The 18,237-nt window shown below is 50.8% G+C and overlaps 1 protein-coding gene across 7 annotated transcripts in view; it reads right to left on the bottom strand.

Moving 5' to 3' along the window:
* The window catches only part of DACH1 (dachshund family transcription factor 1), a 179,995-nt gene that overhangs the window by 16,599 nt on the left and 145,159 nt on the right, over positions 1 to 18,237 (bottom strand). For 6 of the 7 annotated variants that reach the window (XM_032956268.2, XM_032956264.2, XM_032956262.2 and 3 more), the window contains 3 exons: positions 10,762 to 10,916; positions 3,323 to 3,470; positions 1,835 to 1,978 (listed from right to left, as the gene is read on the bottom strand). In XM_032956268.2, coding sequence (XP_032812159.2) covers positions 1,835 to 1,978; positions 3,323 to 3,470; positions 10,762 to 10,916 — 447 coding nt within the window. The remainder of the gene's footprint in view (positions 1 to 1,834; positions 1,979 to 3,322; positions 3,471 to 10,761; positions 10,917 to 18,237) is intronic. The other variant, XM_032956263.2, reaches the window with a different exon arrangement.

The following is an 18,237-nucleotide window of genomic DNA, read 5'->3' as shown; positions in this document are numbered from 1 at the left end:
TGGTTTTGAAAGAAAAAGTATACAACAGGCGACGGTCCGGGCAATGGCTCTTCCTCACAGCACATACAATCAATCACGGAATACATTTTTACATTGAAGGCCACAAGGTGGTGTTGTTATTGATGAGTGTGTTGAGTGAGTTTTTGGTAATTGTGCTTGTGGCATCACTGCCAATGCGGCAGCAGCGTCACCAGATCATTTAATTAATTTCACCGGAAAATTCGGCTCGCTCCATCTCACTTGCCCACTGGTCACTGTCCTCCTTTTCCCGAGGATCGTCCCCTTTTCCAGCTGCGTCCTGGGAAGTCCTTACATTTTTCCCGGGACAATAAAAGACCTGTTTTTTTGTCAGCTGCATACTGATGATAATAATGAATACACCGCTCAAAATGACACGTTGATATATAGTTCTCCCCACTTCCACTATCGTGAGCTATTCTTCTTTCTATCATGTCTCCCGGTTTTTTGTACACACAGAGGTGGCAACTACGGTTTGAGCCATAGTTGATTATGAACCGACGACGTCTGTGTTGGAGTTGCAAGGAGGATAGATTTGTACCGAGACCTGGTGGCATTGCGATGAACTTTATTAAAATCTACTGTAAAGTTTTGAAATACCTAGGCAGACTGAAACATATGTCCGGGTTCGGTCCGTGGAAAAAATTGGCACTCTAGTGGCAACCCCACTGGTTACCTCATATATATATGTACACATTAGAATAACAGACGGATGAAATCACTAAACGTCTCTTATTCCTAATGCCTTATTCATAAATTTTGTGAAATGCCTTATTAGAGAGAGATTAACTCGCAACAACACGGTCATGCGGGCGGGCCTCCGGGGACGAGCAGAAGATTGGAAATGGTCGGGTATCATGGGAATTCCTCCGCTTTCTTTCCCAACGGTTGCCCAGTTCAGGAAAGGGGCCTGCACTCCACCCAAGGTCGGTCGCCTTCCTCTCTAAGCTCCGTTGGCCTAGAGTCCATCAGGTGATGCAGGACCACGTAAATTTGTATTGAAAACGCAAACACAAATTTGTCAATAACACTGTGGCCTTCAAAGGAAAGGTATATAATAAATATGCGGAGTTTTTGGGCAATAGCCATTCTTCTTCAAGCGCTAACAAGAAGGGTCATTGCCCAAAACGTTGCCAATTAGAGATTTTTTCCGATTAAGGCCACGCAGGGCAATTTTAAAAAAAATGTGTTTCGTTTTCTTGGCATTTACACGGAGGCTTCTAGGCATAAACTTAGTTAAGATATAAATGAATATTTCTTCCCCCGAATATTTCGGTTTTAAATTAGGGTCATTGTCATCATCAGCAGCAGCAATAGCAGCATTTCCACTGCTGGATTCAGGCCTCCCTTGGCAAGCCAATGCCATCTGTCACGATAACACCCTTTTTTTTGTATATATTTTTTTAATTTCAAGGCCACAGTGTTATTGACACGGAACGTGTTGAGTGTTGTTAACTGTACTTGTGCACCACTCCAAACGCAGCAGCAGCATCGCCAAAATAATTTGTTAAATTTTACCCATAATTCAGCTCCCTCTCCGTCTCACTTTCCCACTGGTGACTCGGGATGCCACCTGACCTGCCAGCGCAGCTGCGACTGCAGCAGCAGCAGCAGCCAAACAATTCACATCGTTGTATCACATCCCTCTCCCGTTTGTCCTATCAACAACAGTGGTGCCGCGCAAACGTCGGGCGACCCTGTTGTCCATACAAGTCGAGCCATACATTATCACGTCACACCGGGGAGGGAGGAGGAGGAGGAGGAGGAGGGAAAAACGAAAACCCCGGAGAGACTCGGCGCATAGAGGCACGCTCACCTCCGAGGCCACGCAGGCCGTCGGGGTTGGTGGCCTGCGTCAGCGCGTGCTCGGCCTGCTCCCGCCGCTTGCCCTCAAACTCCAGCGCCTCCTGCAGCTTCCTCTTGGCCTTCTTCTCCTTCTTCAGACGCTTCTGCACGAGTTCTGCGCGTGCGCGCACGGTTTGCGAGACAGACGCGTGCACAACATAAACACAGAACGAAAATCAAAAAGGGAAATGCAGCCAAACTGTGCATTGTGTAGAGAAAACAACGCCATCAGGCGGGCTCCTGAAGAAGAATTGCATTGTGGTCCCACATGTCTAGCGGTTAGCATCAAAATAATTGTTGGTGGCGACGGCAGTGAAGTAGTCATTACGGACTATGTGGACCGGTTTCGTCCTCATTAGGACTCATCAGCACAGTATAGTACAATTACCAATGCTCACTGCTGCAAAGTCGGCCTCTGGAAACCTTTTTATGTGGAGTCCCCACTTCCACGCTACCGGGCCCATGTCAGCTGAGCTGATGCCGACAATAATCAAATCTGCAGTACGATGAGAAAACTTCAAAGTAATAGAATGACAGCGCAGGGCTGGAAAACCACCGTATGTTTGAAACAAGGCATAAAAACGCATAAAACCTGGCATAACTGCTTTTCAAACACATTTTTACTGCTTGTTGTGTGAAGTTGGTTGTCCTTCCCCCGCACCTCGGATTAGCACGGTTGGCCATTTACGGCGCGAAAGAAGTTCCACATACATGCATAACGCCGTGTGCTTTTTACACGTGTTTTTTTTTTGCGTGTCATGTTACGGGGACGGGTGCCACCCGGGATGCCCTTTCAAATTGTGTCGCGACGAGGGGGAACGCCCGATTTGAAGCGCTCCGAGACGCCCCGGCATACGGGAAGGAGGACGGCTTCCGTCAAAAACACGCAACTCCACCATTGACATCGCAACCACCGTGCTCACGAGGCACAGTTCGTCTGAGCCTCCACCTGCTGTGACTCTTCGCTTTCCCCCGATGGCTGTTGTTTCATTCGCTCGGCCTCTACCTCCCATCATCTCCCCTACGACCATTCCTTACCACGTCCCGGTTGTCGGTGCAACGTGCCTGTGTTTATATCGTTGATATTGTTACAGTTTGTTCCCGGCGCATTATTTCAGCCTGCACCTCCGACGCGCCCTGTTCCGATGCTGCCCGTTCCTCCGCGCGGACCGCTCTGATATTCATCTTCTTCTTCTTCTATCGTATGGCTGAAGTAAGTTGCAGAGCAACAACTTTTCACATGCAGATGGTCAAGCCAGATAACCGCATCAGGAGCAGAGGAGTGCATCACTCTGACGATGTCGTCGTCGTCGTCGTTGTTGTTGTGCTAGTGTTAAAAACCATCTGCGTAACTGGCTGCACGGGAACTTTCCGTGCGACAAATAAACATTGACGTTGAATTGAAACTGCGCGGCCGCGCGCGTGTGCAAGCCGTGCGACAATGACGGCGGCGGCGTACCGCGGTTGCGCTGCTCGGTCGCGAGCTCCCTCTCCAGGGCCTCGCGCACCTCGCGCTCCCGCAGAATCTCCATGCGCAGCTCCGACTTCTCCAGCTGCGCCTGCTTGTCTTGCGCCCGCGCTGAGTCGGCCGCCACCTTCAGCAGGCCCTGGGGACGCACGTAACGGCACGTCACGCCACGTCACGCGCGGACGTACGTACGTATGTTACACACACGCGCGTCACGCACGCACGCACGTCACGCGCGCACGTCACGCGCGCACGTTACGCATGTTACACGTGCACAGATGCAGGCACACACTAAAGACAAAAATTGTTGCGCTAACCAGGAAAGGAATGGGGCCATGGTGCAGAGGGTGTGGCCAGCGCACTTTAGCTACGCTCAGACACATCTTTGTTGTTGTGCAACTCCTCGCTCAGATACGGACAAAGCAGTTGCGGGCGATTTTAAGTTGCGCGGTTTCGAGAGCGGTTCTAAGCTGCACAACCGATCGCTCCGGTTCGCAACCAAGTTCTGCACGGAGGCAGCATGTACCGATTAGCCGAGCAGTCGAACCGATAACCGGTGGCGTAATCGTTTACTTAACATCACGGGATCGCCCGGGCACTGCCAGGGGCTCTGGTTATCTGACCCACGTGGCTGGCACGGTCCGTCTAGGACCGCCCGTTCCACTCGCTCATGGGTTCGTTCGTTCATCTGCCCGTCCGTTCAACTATTAATAAATGCTCTTGTTAAACCCTGCAAAGCGTTTGCTATCAGTGTGCCACGGCACAGCAGGCCGTGATTTATTGACTGTGTAAATGAGTGGTTGCGGAAGGAGGCTCATTACTCTCGCGCAGTACGGACTCCACGTCTCGCCAAACACAGCGGCTCCCACGTGATGGTGCGTGCGTGCGTGCAGTGAGATGAACTTGCAGTTGACTCTGCATGGTGGGATGAGAGTTGTGATGAGATGAGAGGTGTGTGTTGTGAGATGAGGGGAGTGTGTTGTGAGATGAGAGGAGTGTGTTGTGAGGTGAGAGGTGTGTGTTGTGAGATGAGGTGTCTGTTGTGAGATGAGAGGAGTGTGTTGTGAGGTGAGGTGTGTGTTGTGAGGTGAGAGGAGTGTGTTGTGAGGTGAGGTGTGTGTTGTGAGGTGAGAGGAGTGTGTTGTGAGGTGAGTGGAGTGTGTTGTGAGGTGAGAGGAGTGTGTTGTGAGGTGAGAGGAGTGTGGAGTGTGTTGTGAGGTGAGAGGAGTGTGTTGTGAGGTGAGAGGAGTGTGTTGTGAGGAGTGTGTTGTGAGATGAGAGGTGTGTGTTGTGAGATGATGAGTGTGTTGTGAGGTAAGAGGAGTGTGTTGTGAGGTAAGAGGAGTGTGTTGTGAGGTGAGAGGAGTGTGTTGTGAGGTGAGTGGAGTGTGTTGTGAGGTGAGAGGAGTGTGTTGTGAGGTGAGAGGAGTGTGTTGTGAGGTGAGTGGAGTGTGTTGTGAGGTGAGAGGAGTGTGTTGTGAGGTGAGAGGAGTGTGTTCTGAGGAGTGTGTTGTGAGATGAGAGGTGTGTGTTGTGAGGTGAGAGGGGTGTGTTGTGAGATGAGGAGTGTGTTGTGAGGTGAGAGGAGTGTGTTGTGAGGTAAGAGGAGTGTGTTGTGAAGTGAGGTGTGTGTTGTGAGGTGAGAGGAGTGTGTTGTGAGGTGAGAGGAGTGTGTTGTGAGGAGTGTGTTGTGAGATGAGAGGAGTGTGTTGTGAGGTGAGATGAGTGTGTTGTGAGATGAGGTGTCTGTTGTGAGATGAGAGGAGTGTGTTGTGAGGTGAGAGGAGTGTGTTGTGAGGTGAGAGGAGTGTGTTGTGAGGAGTGTGTCGTGAAATGAGAGGAGTGTGTTGTGAGATGAGAGGAATGTGTTGTGAGGTGAGAGGAGTGTGTTGTGAGATGAGGAGTGTGTTGCGAGGTGAGTGGAGTGTGTTGTGAGGTGAGAGTGTGTTGTGAGATGAGTGGAGTGTGTTGTGAGGAGTGTGTTGTGAGATGAGTGGAGTGTGTTGTGAGGTGAGAGGAGTGTGTTGTGAGGTGAGAGTGTGTTGTGAGTTGAGTGGAGTGTGTTGTGAGGAGTGTGGTGTGTGTTGTGAGGCGAGAGGAGTGTGTTGTGAGGTGAGAGGAGTTGTTGTGAGGCGAGAGGAGTGTGTTGTGAGGTGAGAGGAGTGTGTTGTGAGGTGAGAGGAGTGTGGTGTGAGGAGTGTGTTGTGAGGAGTGTGTTGTGAGGTGAGAGGAGTTTGTTGTGAGATGAGAGGAGTGTGTTGTGAGGTGAGAGGAGTGTGTTGTGAGGAGTGTGTTGTGAGGAGTGTGTTGTGAGGTGAGAGGAGTGTGTTGAGGTGAGAGGAGTGTGTTGTGAGATGAGTGGAGTGTATTGTGAGATGAGTGGAGTGTGTTGTGAGGTGAGAGGAGTGTGTTGTGAGGCGAGTGGAGTGTGTTGTGAGATGAGTGGACTGTGTTGTGAGATGAGAGGAGTGTGTTGTGAGATGAGTGGAGTGTGTTGTGAAGTGAGAGGAGTGTGTTGTGAGATGAGGTGTGTGTTGTGAGGAGTGTGTTGTGAGATGAGTGGAGTGTGTTGTGAGGTGAGTGGAGTGTGTTGTGAGGTGAGAGGAGTGTGTTGTGAGATGAGAGGAGTGTGTTGTGAGGAGTGTGTTGTGAGATGAAGTGTGTGTTGTGAGGTGAGATGAGTGTGTTGTGAGGTGAGAGGAGTGTGTTGTGAGATGAGAGGATTGTGTTGTGAGGTGAGAGGAGTGTGTTGTGAGATGAGAGGATTGTGTTGTGAATTGAGAGGAGTGTGTTGTGTGTTGTGAGAAGTGTGTTGTGAGGTGAGTGGAGTGTTTTGTGAGGTGAGATGAGTGTGTTGTGAGGTGAGTGGAGTGTGTTGTGAGATAAGAGGAGTGTGTTGTGAGGTGAGAGGAGTGTGTTGTGAGGTGAGAGGAGTGTGTTGTGAGATGAGGCGTGTGTTGCGAGGTGAGTGGAGTGTGTTGTGAGGTGAGAGTGTGTTGCGAGATGAGTGGAGTGTGTTGTGAGGAGTGTGTTGTGAGATGAGTGGAGTGTGTTGTGAGGCGAGAGGAGTGTGTTGTGAGGTGAGAGGAGTTTGTTGTGAGGCGAGAGGAGTGTGGTGTGAGGAGTGTGTTGTGAGGAGTGTGTTGTGAGGAGTGTGTTGTGACGTGAGAGGAGTGTGTTGTGAGATGAGAGGAGTGTGTTGTGAGGTGAGAGGAGTGTGTTGTGAGGAGTGTGTTGTGAGGAGTGTGTTGTGAGGTGAGAGGAGTGTGTTGAGGTGAGAGGAGTGTGTTGTGAGATGAGTGGAGTGTATTGTGAGATGAGTGGAGTGTGTTGTGAGATGAAGTGTGTGTTGTGAAGTGAGAGGAGTGTGTTGTGAGATGAGGAGTGTGTTGTGAGATGAGGAGTGTGTTGTGAGATGAGAGGAGTGTTTTGTGAGGTGAGATGAGTGTGTTGTGAGGTGAGTGGAGTGTGTTTTGAGATGAGAGGAGTGTGTTGTGAGATGAGATGAGTGTGTTGTGAGGTGAGTGGAGTGTGTTGTGAGATGAGAGGAGTGTGTTGTGAGGTGAGGAGTGTGCTGTGAGGCGAGAGGAGTGTGTTGTGAGGTGAGTGAGTGTGTTGTGAGATGAGAGGTGTGTGTTGTGAGGTGAGGAGTGTGTTGTGAGATGAGAGGAGTGTGTTGTGAAATGAGAGGAGTGTGTTGTGAGATGAGAGGAATGTGTTGTGAGGTGAGAGGAGTGTGTTGTGAGATGAGGAGTGTGTTGCGAGGTGAGTGGAGTGTGTTGTGAGGTGAGAGTGTGTTGCGAGATGAGTGGAGTGTGTTGTGAGGAGTGTGTTGTGAGATGAGTGGAGTGTGTTGTGAGGCGAGAGGAGTGTGTTGTGAGGTGAGAGGAGTTTGTTGTGAGGCGAGAGGAGTGTGGTGTGAGGAGTGTGTTGTGAGGAGTGTGTTGTGAGGAGTGTGTTGTGAGGTGAGAGGAGTGTGTTGTGAGATGAGAGGAGTGTGTTGTGAGGTGAGAGGAGTGTGTTGTGAGGAGTGTGTTGTGAGGAGTGTGTTGTGAGGTGAGAGGAGTGTGTTGAGGTGAGAGGAGTGTGTTGTGAGATGAGTGGAGTGTATTGTGAGATGAGTGGAGTGTGTTGTGAGGTGAGAGGAGTGTGTTGTGAGGCGAGAGGAGTGTGTTGTGAGATGAGTGGACTGTATTGTGAGATGAGAGGAGTGTGTTGTGAGATGAGTGGAGTGTGTTGTGAAGTGAGAGGAGTCTGTTGTGAGATGAGGTGTGTGTTGTGAGGAGTGTGTTGTGAGATGAGTGGAGTGTGTTGTGAGGTGAGTGGAGTGTGTTGAGGTGAGAGGAGTGTGTTGTGAGGTGAGAGGAGTGTGTTGTGAGGTGAGTGGAGTGTGTTGTGAGGTGAGTGGAGTGTGTTGTGAGGTGAGAGGAGTGTGTTGTGAGATGAGAGGAGTGTGTTGTGAGGAGTGTGTTGTGAGATGAAGTGTGTGTTGTGAGGTGAGATGAGTGTGTTGTGAGGTGAGAGGAGTGTGTTGTGAGGTGAGTGGAGTGTGTTGTGAGGTGAGAGGAGTGTGTTGTGAGATGAGAGGAGTGTGTTGTGAGGAGTGTGTTGTGAGATGAAGTGTGTGTTGTGAGGTGAGATGAGTGTGTTGTGAGGTGAGAGGAGTGTGTTGTGAGGTGAGTGGAGTGTTTTGTGAGGTGAGATGAGTGTGTTGTGAGATGAGATGTGTGATGTGAGGTGAGTGGAGTGTGTTGTGAGATGAGGTGTGTGTTGTGAGGTGAGTGGAGTGTGTTGTGAGATGAGAGGAGTGTGTTGTGAGGTGAGCGGAGTGTGTTTTGAGATGAGAGGAGTGTGTTGTGAGGTAAGCGGTGTGTGTTGTGAGATGAGAGGAGTGTGTTGTGAAATGAGAGGAGTGTGTTGTGTTGTGAGGAGTGTGTTGTGAGATGAGAGGAGTGTGTTGTGAGGTGAGAGGAGTGTGTTGTGAGATGAGAGGAGTGTGTTGTGAGGTCAGTGGAGTGTGTTGTGAGATGAGGAGTGTGTTGTGAGGTGTGAGGAATGTGTTGTGAGATGAGAGGTGTGTGTTGTGAGGTGAGAGGAGTGTGTTGTGAGGTGAGAGGAGTGTGTTCTGAGGTGAGAGGAGTGTGTTGTGAGGAGTGTGGAGTGTGTTGTGATGTGAGAGGAGTGTGTTGTGAGGAGTGTGGAGTGTGTTGTGAGATGAAGTGTGTGTTGTGAGGTGAGATGAGTGTGTTGTGAGGTGAGAGGAGTGTGTTGTGAGATGAGGAGTGTGTTGTGAGGTGAGTGGAGTGTGTTGTGAGATGAGATGAGTGTGTTGTGAGGTGAGTGGAGTGTGTTGTGAGGTGTGAGGAGTGTGTTGTGAGATAAGGAGTGTGTTGTGAGATGAGAGGAGTGTGTTGTGAGGTGAGTGGAGTGTGTTGTCAGATGAGGTGTGTGTTGTGAGATGAGAGGAGTGTTTTGTGAGGTGAGATGAGTGTGTTGTGAGGTGAGTGGAGTGTGTTGTGAGATGAGAGGAGTGTGTTGTGAGGTGAGTGGAGTGTGTTGTGAGATGAGAGGAGTGTGTTGTGAGGTGAGGAGTGTGTTGTGAGATGAGTGTGTTGTGAGATGAGATGAGTGTGTTGTGAGGTGAGTGGAGTGTGTTGTGAGATGAGAGGAGTGTGTTGTGAGGTGAGGAGTGTGTTGTGAGGCGAGAGGAGTGTGTTGTGAGGTGAGTGAGTGTGTTGTGAGATGAGAGGTGTGTTTTGTGAGGTGAGGAGTGTGTTGTGAGATGAGAGGAGTGTGTTGTGAGGTGAGGAGTGTGTTGTGAGCTGAGAGGAGTGTGTTGTGAGATGAGAGGAATGTGTTGTGAGGTGAGAGGAGTGTGTTGTGAGATGAGGAGTGTGTTGAGAGGTGAGTGGAGTGTGTTGTGAGGTGAGAGTGTGTTGCGAGATGAGTGGAGTGTGTTGTGAGGAGTGTGTTGTGAGATGAGTGGAGTGTGTTGTGAGGCGAGAGGAGTGTGTTGTGAGGCGAGAGGAGTGTGGTGTGAGGAGTGTGTTGTGAGATGAGGAGTGTGTTGCGAGGTGAGTGGAGTGTGTTGCGAGGTGAGAGTGTGTTGCGAGATGAGTGGAGTGTGTTGTGAGGAGTGTGTTGTGAGATGAGTGGAGTGTGTTGTGAGGCGAGAGGAGTGTGTTGTGAGGCGAGAGGAGTGTCGTGTGAGGAGTGTGTTGTGAGGAGTGTGTTGTGAGGTGAGATGAGTGTGTTGTGAGATGAGAGGAGTGTGTTGTGAGGTGAGAGGAGTGTGTTGTGAGGAGTGTGTTGTGAGGAGTGTGTTGTGAGGTGAGAGGAGTGTGTTGAGGTGAGAGGAGTGTGTTGTGAGATGAGTGGAGTGTATTGTGAGATGAGTGGAGTGTGTTGTGAGGTGAGAGGAGTGTGTTGCAAGGCGAGTGGAGTGTGTTGTGAGATGAGAGGAGTGTGTTGTGAGATGAGGTGTGTGTTGTGAGGAGTGTGTTGTGAGATGAGTGGAGTGTGTTGTGAGGTGAGTGGAGTGTGTTGTGAGGTGAGAGGAGTGTGTTGTGAGATGAGTGGAGTGTGTTGTGAGGTGAGTGGAGTGTGTTGTGAGGTGAGAGGAGTGTGTTGTGAGATGAGAGGAGTGTGTTGTGAGGCGAGCGGAGTGTGTTGAGGTGAGAGGAGTGTGTTGTGAGGTGAGAGGAGTGTGTTGTGAGGTGAGTGGAGTGTGTTGTGAGATGAGGAGTGTGTTGTGAGGCGACAGGAGTGTGTTGTGAGATGAGTGGAGTGTGTTGTGAGATGAGAGGAGTGTGTTGTGAGATGAGAGGAGTGTGTTGTGAGGTGAGAGGAGTGTGTTGTGAGATGAGAGGAGTGTGTTGTGAGGTGAGAGGAGTGTGTTGTGAGGCAAGAGGAGTGTGTTGTGAGGTGAGAGGAGTGTGTTGTGAGGTGAGAGGAGTGTGTTGTGAGATGAGAGGAGTGTGTTGTGAGATGAAGAGTGTGTTGTGAAGTGAGAGGAGTGTGTTGTGAGGTGAGAGGAGTGTGTTGTGAGGCGAGAGGAGTGTGTTGTGAAGTGAGAGGAGTGTGTTGTGAAGTGAGAGGAGTGTGTTGTGAGATGAGAGGAGTGTGTTGTGAGATGAGGAGTGTGTTGTGAGGTGAGATGAGTGTGTTGTGAGATGAGAGGAGTGTGTTGAGGTGAGAGGAGTGTGTTGTGAGGAGTGTGTTGTGAGGTGAGAGTGATTGCGAGGCTGTGGGTGTCTATGCAAGTCAATGGCTCTCTTTGAGTCAGTGGGTCTCTATATGAGTCTGTGGGTCTCTCAGCGAGAAATCACTATCGGCGAATTTCGCCTACTATCACCCGCGACTGGAAAACCCAGGGCGGACTTTGCAGGCAGGCGGGCGGGCGGGCGGGCGGGCGGCACGAATGTCCGTACCTGGATGTTGGTGAGCAGGGTCTCGGTGGAGGACAGCCCATCTGGGAAGAGGAAGGCAGCGGCTGGGAAGTCTGCGTGGAGTTGAGCGAGGCTGGCAAGGCTGTGCTGTTTATCCCCCGCCGCGCCGGCCAGCATCCCCACTGCCATTCCATCTTCTAGATGGAGAGGGGAGAGAGGGGAGGGGAAGGGGGTGGGAGAGGGGGGGAGACTTGTTAGCTGCTCCCCAAGTCACCCTGCAGTCTTCTCATGACTGTGTTGACCTGTGCACCCCGGGGTTCAACTCTTTACCACTCGCCCGGGGTTACCGTGTGATGCCACCGCATGTCGTTCGGCACGATGTCCAACGTTTCGCTCCAAGTGCTGGAAGCTTCTTTGGAAACGGAACTGTTGTCAGATCTCGGAAGACTAAGCTGGGATTGAGCCTGTACAGCTCTCTCCGCTCTCTCTCACGTGCTGGCACACGGGAGTGAAACGCCGGGCACCACGACGAGTCAGAGAACACGCGCATATTCCAGACATGATAGGGACTACGAGGACAAGTCAAGTGAGCTTGGGCAGGACACATCACGGCGGCGATCGGTGACGGACCGCTGTCGAGAGTGACGACGGGAGTGCCAGCCAAAGGACGGAGCGACGCGATCGACTCGTGCGCGGAGGTACCAAATGGAATGTTTGCGTCAGAGGACCCTAGCGGGATGGGCTGGGCGGGCGGCTTGGGGAGGACTTCACGCAGCAGTGGACTGAACGCGGCTGACGGAGATAATCACGGTTCAGGGTGTACTCTCACCCCGGAGGTCAGGGCAGGAACCCACTTGCGTCACGTCATGTTCCGTTCCTCAAATCCGCTCTGTTATTTCTATCTCCAATAATAAAAGTTCCAGCCGACGAATGCGCTTAATGAAATTCCTGTACGTGCGTGTGGGCGGGGAGTCTTGTTTATTGCAGGGAGGGGAGAGGCCTCGCCAGGGAGGAAACGAAGGGATGAGTTTTTTACCCCCTCCTCCCACCCCACTTATATCCCAATTGTGCCATCGCTACGTCATGTTACAGAGAGACGAGGACATTTCGGTTCGCGAACCCTTCGCAGCTAGCAGTGCATCACCCTGTGTCAGAGAACGGTGCCTGTAAGATTGTCAGAGAATTTCTTCGGAGGTCACTGTCAGTAAACCTCTTTGTTTCATGTATGTCCTTGCAAACGGTGTTTGTCACTTCATGCCAATCAAACTACTTGGTTTTGTAATCCTCAAGAGCTGAAAAGAGGAAACATAAGTGCAGAGATAAATGTAATGGCAGGGGTTTCTTATTGTGCAGTTATCGGTGACCAGGCTAAGAACATCAACTTGTTAGCATGGTTGGTTAAGTAAGTTGAAAAATATGTTCAACATACATACATACAGACTTAACCCGGTTTAATCACAGGCGACTGAATTCCAGATTCGAACCCAGGATCTTAGTGGTGGTGGCTCAGTGCTCTGACACCTGAGCCACCTGGTCACTTTCCAACACACCTACCCACCCTCTAACCTACCAACCCACCCACCCACAGAAACCCACTCATCCACCCACCGAAACCCCAAACCTACCTTCTGACTCACGCACTTAACCACCCTCTAACCTACCAACACACCCACACACCTACTCCCCCCTCACCCAATCATGACCCACGATTTGATGTGTATAGTTAAAGATGATGTTTTAACATAATTCCCAAACATTAAACCAACCAACCAATGCACCCACTCATGTAGCCATCTACCCACCCTCCCACGCAACCCATCTACCCTCCCACCCATTAACCCACCCACTCACCCACCCTCCGACACACACACCTAACCACCTTCTAACCTACAAACCTACCCACGCATCTACTCGGTCACCCAACAAACCACCTGAGCACCCGAATATAACCCACGATTCGATTCACCATTACATGCCTGCTAAGATCCTTCATGCTAAACGCGTGCATTCAACCGTAATCTGGCTTGCGGAAGGTCCACCTACTACCTACCCGCCTATCCACCCTCCCACCCAACCCAACCACCCGCTCACTCACCCACCCACCCACCCATCTACCCACGCACGCACGCCTCTGCGTGTCCATCTGCCCGGCGCTGGCCTTGCCACGTGCCAGGTGAAGTAGGTCTGCAGAGGACGCTCAGAGGCGATGTAGCAGCTTGCTGCGGATGGGTCCCGCAGGAGCGGGAGGCTTAAAGGAGCCCCCGCTCCCCCCCCCCCCCCACCGCGGTAGGGTTGCCACCTGTCCTGGATTTCCCAGGACCGCCCTCTCTTTGCAGAAGCTGTCCTGGGAAATACTCTTTAGTATTCCCGGGGACATTGATACCATTTTTTTGTATATATATGTTGCGTAATAATAAAACTATTTCAGGCATTGCATTTGCACATAGTCGTCTGCTCTTCTGGTATTGTGAGATATTTTTCACTCGCGTTAATTTATATACGTTTGGGTTTTTTTGCTATGCTAGAGGTGGCAACGCTATGCGTGAGGCACAGCATGGCGAGGGCCTCTAAGTGGGGGTGCGATCGTGCGGGTAAATTGGTGGTGGTGGTGGTGGGAGACAGGACCAGAGAGTGAAAGGGAAGGGAGGTGGGGGAGGGCGGTTCAAGTCCTCACCCACCTGCCGACTGGAGAGCCAAAGTTTGTCTCAATGAGTTCTCATCCACTAAAATGGACATGGTGAATTACTTACTTAATGTGTGAGGGAATGAATGAGAAGTTGATTGAATGAGTGAATGGGATAGCGTAGTATCAACAAAGCTCGATTATTGCAAATCACTACTCTACGGGACATCTGCCAAAAACATTACCAAGCTGCAGCATGTACAAAATTGCTTGGCACGTTTCGTGACGGGTACTGCAAGATCCGACCACGTCTGTCCAGTGCTCGCTGAGCTGCATTGGCTTCACAATCATTGCACGCAAAGTGTTTGCCACAAATGAACCACAACACCTTACTGATCTCGTCAAGGAATATAAACCATCACACAAACGCCGGCGATCCTCACAGTGGCTTTTGGCTAGTCATTGAACAAAGCTTGTCACTGCATCGTGCGCTTTCAGATGTGCCTCTGCGGTCGTTTGGAACACTCTTCCTTCCGATATTAGGAAGCCACTGGAGCTCTGCACTTTTAAATGTAGATTGAAAACTCATTACTTCAAAACGGCTTTTTGTGTTGAGTCTGCTGTCCTTCCCCCGCACCTCCGATTGGCACGGTTGGCTATGTACGGAGCGCATTAAACATACATACTTACAACCCACTGAACAGCCAAAATACATAATTGTGTGAATAACTCAATGAGAGAAATTAATGGTGAAATGAAGAGAGTGAATGAAATTTCAAAGAACTGAGCACCCCACCCAACAGGTGAATACTTGAATGCATTGAATACTCAAATAAGTAACTGAAAGAATCAGTGAATTAACAAGTCAATACATTAATTAATGAACGGGGCATTCCATGAATGAACGGGGGGGGCAACCAATGGAGTCGGCAGCCACATGAATGCATAAACACTGAAAATGAGGAAGAGAATGAACAGCTAAGTGAATGAAATGAATGAGTCGATCTTTGAATGAATGAATGAGACACCCCGCCTCAGCTTCGGCGGTGTTAAGCCAAATCCCCCACTCGGATCGCCGCGACCTTCATTCACGCAGTCACCGCCGCCACCCTCCTCGCTTTGCCGCTCAGGCTCCTCGTCCTGACCCAGCCAGCGTTGGGGGTGCGTGGTAGGGGGGGTAGCGGAGGCGGGGGTAGTGTAAGAATGGCGGTGGGAGACGCAGGGTGACCCAGGGCACCGCAGTTGGGTGGGCACTGAGAACCCGTCGGCATGGCTTGAAGTGGGTTTCGGCTGAAAATCTAAGTTTAAAAACTGCAGGCAAGCACATTAACTAATTAACAATAAAAAAAAGAAATCTGTCAGCATTTCAATCACATTAACGCCGGCACCTGGGGGCCACGCGGCGCTTTGTCAGTACCGTGCGGTTAATTCACTGCGGGTTTCTACAGAGTCCCGGCTTTTTATTCTCTCTCTTTTCTCTCTTCTTGCTCTCTCTTTAATTTCACCTCCGTGAATTCGGTTAGCACCCTGGACTTGTAATCCAGAGGTCGCCAGTTCGATTTAATCTCCCGGCGCGGCAGTTGAAACGATGGAGCAAGTTTCCTAAGTCCCTCCACCCCCCACCTCTGTCCCCCCAACAATATCATTTGGAAACCAAAATCACAGGGGTCAGATCGTGCTTGGTGGGAGAAAGTGTGGGCACTGCCACCTCGGACAAAGATGTCAGTCCAGCGTGAAAGTACACGTGGGTACACCACAGTGAACCGATCACCAGGTCGTGTTCACGTATGGTGGGGTAAAGTGTGGGTAACACCCAACTCTCCTGCCACGCGTGGGGTGAGTTGGCTGAAGACCACCCCACCAGGGGCTCTCGAGAGGCAGCCCCGAGTGGAAGCCCTTCCTTCGGCGGCAGTGGCGGGAGCGAGACATTGCAGGCCTGCGCTTTTACCTTATGCTGATTTTGTAATTATTTTTTTGTCAAATGGGAAATCGCGTAGGAAAACGGAGTCGCTTTCAACGACAAATAAAATAAAAGCGTAATTTTAGGAATGGGCGGGGAACAATAGTGCAGAGTTTCCTGGATCGGCGCTGAGTGGGCAGAACAACGCGGGAGGAGGGAGAGCACCACCCGACTCAGCGCTTTCTCCTCCTGCTCCGTTTCACAGAGCCCCCCCCCCCCCACCCTCCTGCACGCCCCCCACCCCCTCCCAAGCCGATACCCCCACCCCTGCACGCCCGCCCAGCAGTTGAGCGGTTAAGTGGCTAACGCAGCCACTCAACGCTACGCCGCACACCAACGATGCAACTGCCCCCTCCTCCTCCTGATCAGCATCTCTCTCCTCCTCAGCTCTCTCTGTCGTCTTCCTCCTAAGCGAAATTTCCTTCTCCTTGTCTCTCCTCAATATTCCCCTTTAATTCATCCCTCCCTCCTCATTCCTGTCTCATCCTCCTGCTCCTCTACCTCAGCATTCATGATCATTCCTCCTCGTAATCATTATCATCATCTTCCTCCTTCTCCTCTCATGCACCCGTCTCCACCTCCTCCTTTCTATCATTCTCCTCCTCCACCTCCTCCTCTCTTCTTAATCATCAACCCCTCCTCCTCTGTCTTGCCATCTCTCTCCTCCGCCTCCTTCTCTCTCTTGCTCTCCTCCTCCAACCCGGCTTCCCATCCCCCACTCCGAGCATGAGTGCCCCCCACAGAGCGCTCTCAGGAGGATGAGCCCCTGTTAAACCCACACCATCAGCGACTTTCGTGCACACAACCACCGCCCATAAAGCTCCATCCGCTAGGGTTTTCGCGCGTGTTTTTTTTGTTTGCCGTAGTCGCCGTTGTTGGGATGTGTGTTTTATTCTAACCCGTGTCCTCGCCCATGCCCCCCTCCACCACCCCCTCCTCCCCCCACCACGCATCTTATGAATAAGGTGCGAGCGTTACAAGTGGCTGCATGTGAGCATCCAGTGGCTCAGTTTCAGTGGGCGCAAATAAAAATGGGAAAGGTGCAGCCCATGCCATCGCTCGATCTCGCCACTGCTAGCAGAAAAGCCTCCACGGGAAGAGCCTATCAACAGCTTCTATCTCTCGTGAAAAATGTGGCCGAGTCAGAATCAGAATATGTATTCATTCTGGAGGAATCCGATTAGCTATAAAGCTCTTTTTCACACCTGTCCAGTAGGGGCAGGTCAGAACGTTACAACAACAAACAAAACAAAAAACATGATAGGAAGTGCAAAGTATAGGAAAGGTAAACAAATCACTGAACAATATATACATCCACGCTGGCCAGATGTCTTGGCAGAGATGGGAATTACCCACACTTTACCCCATCACTCACGGACCTGCTAATTGGCTAGCTGTGGTGTGTCAGTATACACTGCTGGGTGGACAGAGGTGCCAAAGAGGGATTTAATAAAGTTGCCCTCCCCCCACCCATTGTTTCAACTGCGACGCCAAAGGCTCAAATGGAAACCGACGACTTCTGGATTTGCTAACCATTACAACCACGGCACCATTCATCCCCCCCAAACAAAGCCAAATATTCCCCGTATAGCCTTTAACAGACTATCGGGGAAAGTGCTGTCAGCCAGAACCTATTAAGGATGGCACGGCACACGAGAAGAGAGTGGGCGACCAGCACCACACCCGGCCGGCCTTCGTCTCCTGAGTGACGATGTTTATACACCGCCACACAAAGGTATGTATTTAAGTGGCTGAGTCGGCCTAGGGGTGGCCCAGGACCGTTTCAGGTAATCGCCACTGACGCAGGTCGGATGCAGGTCGAATTCGGGTCGCAGGGGTCCATAATGCAGTGTGCTAACGGCTTCACGAGCTCTCCACAAATGCACGCACGCAGTCTCCATGTGGGAATTATTTCCTCCCGTTGCTGCCCATCTTCTCTTGCTAAGATTGCCCCAGTGGCTTAAGTTATCACCAGCTGTGCACCCGCCTTCTTCATGTCTGATTAAGGCAAACCTAATTTTTATTAAAGGATTTTAATGCGTACCTCCGGAAGAAATAAAAAATAATTTGTTCATTTGGGCTTGTTTATTATTTTCAACATTAGTTATTTATTTGTGTGTGTGTGGGGGGGGGGTGGAGTTTCCCCACTGTCGTTAATTTGACTTTGCCAATAAGAGCGAGTGGCGGTGAACGCACGGGAGGCGATAGCTGGCAGATAAACCAAAAACCTCCCCACCACCTCTCTCGCCTGGTCGAGACCCATCGGCCGGCGGCCCGAGCGGGGAAAAAAACAAAGCGGATGAAGTTAAACAACAAAGCGTGAATAAATATATTCGACGCGCGTTTTATTGGAATTAGCAAAGATCAGTGTTTTGGAGCTAAAAACACCACCCCCCCCCCCCTTTGTCATCGTCAATTTCAAGTGCGGCCGGGAAGGCCCGCACCGCGGCTATCAGCACGTTCTAAATGGTGTCAGCGCGGCAAGCAATTTATATCAGGAAATTACATTCTTCCCGACAAACGACCTCGCGCATTGTCGCTGTTTGACACATTGCAACGGGGCCCACATTAATTTGATAAAGAATTTACCATCTTAATTGGAAAAGTTAATAATTAAATTGCTTTATGAAGGAGAAATCAAATATTTTGACCTTAAGTGTCAGCCGGAGTTTAAACATTTCCAACAACATCCAAGAAAGTTTGCTCGGCTGTCTGAGCAGGGGCAGGGGGGTAGGGGGTGAGGGTGGGAGTGGAGGTGGGGTGGGGGGCTTGGAGGGTTGGTGGTTGGGGGGTACTTTTTCTGGGTCTGGTTTGCCTCAAATCTCACGCCACACCTCTCCCTAACTTTCGAGACATCTCTGAACAGCCCCTCAAAACTTTATTTTATTTATTTTTTGTGATCTTACCGCTGCGTGGGTTTTCACGGTTGTGCTGT

The sequence above is a fragment of the Petromyzon marinus genome, chromosome 18 (assembly GCF_048934315.1).
Source record: "Petromyzon marinus isolate PM22_M1 ecotype Great Lakes invasive population chromosome 18, UKy_Petmar_22M1.pri1.0, whole genome shotgun sequence".
Taxonomy (NCBI): Eukaryota; Metazoa; Chordata; class Hyperoartia; order Petromyzontiformes; family Petromyzontidae; genus Petromyzon; species Petromyzon marinus.
This window is presented reverse-complemented; position numbering and strand designations above follow the sequence as displayed.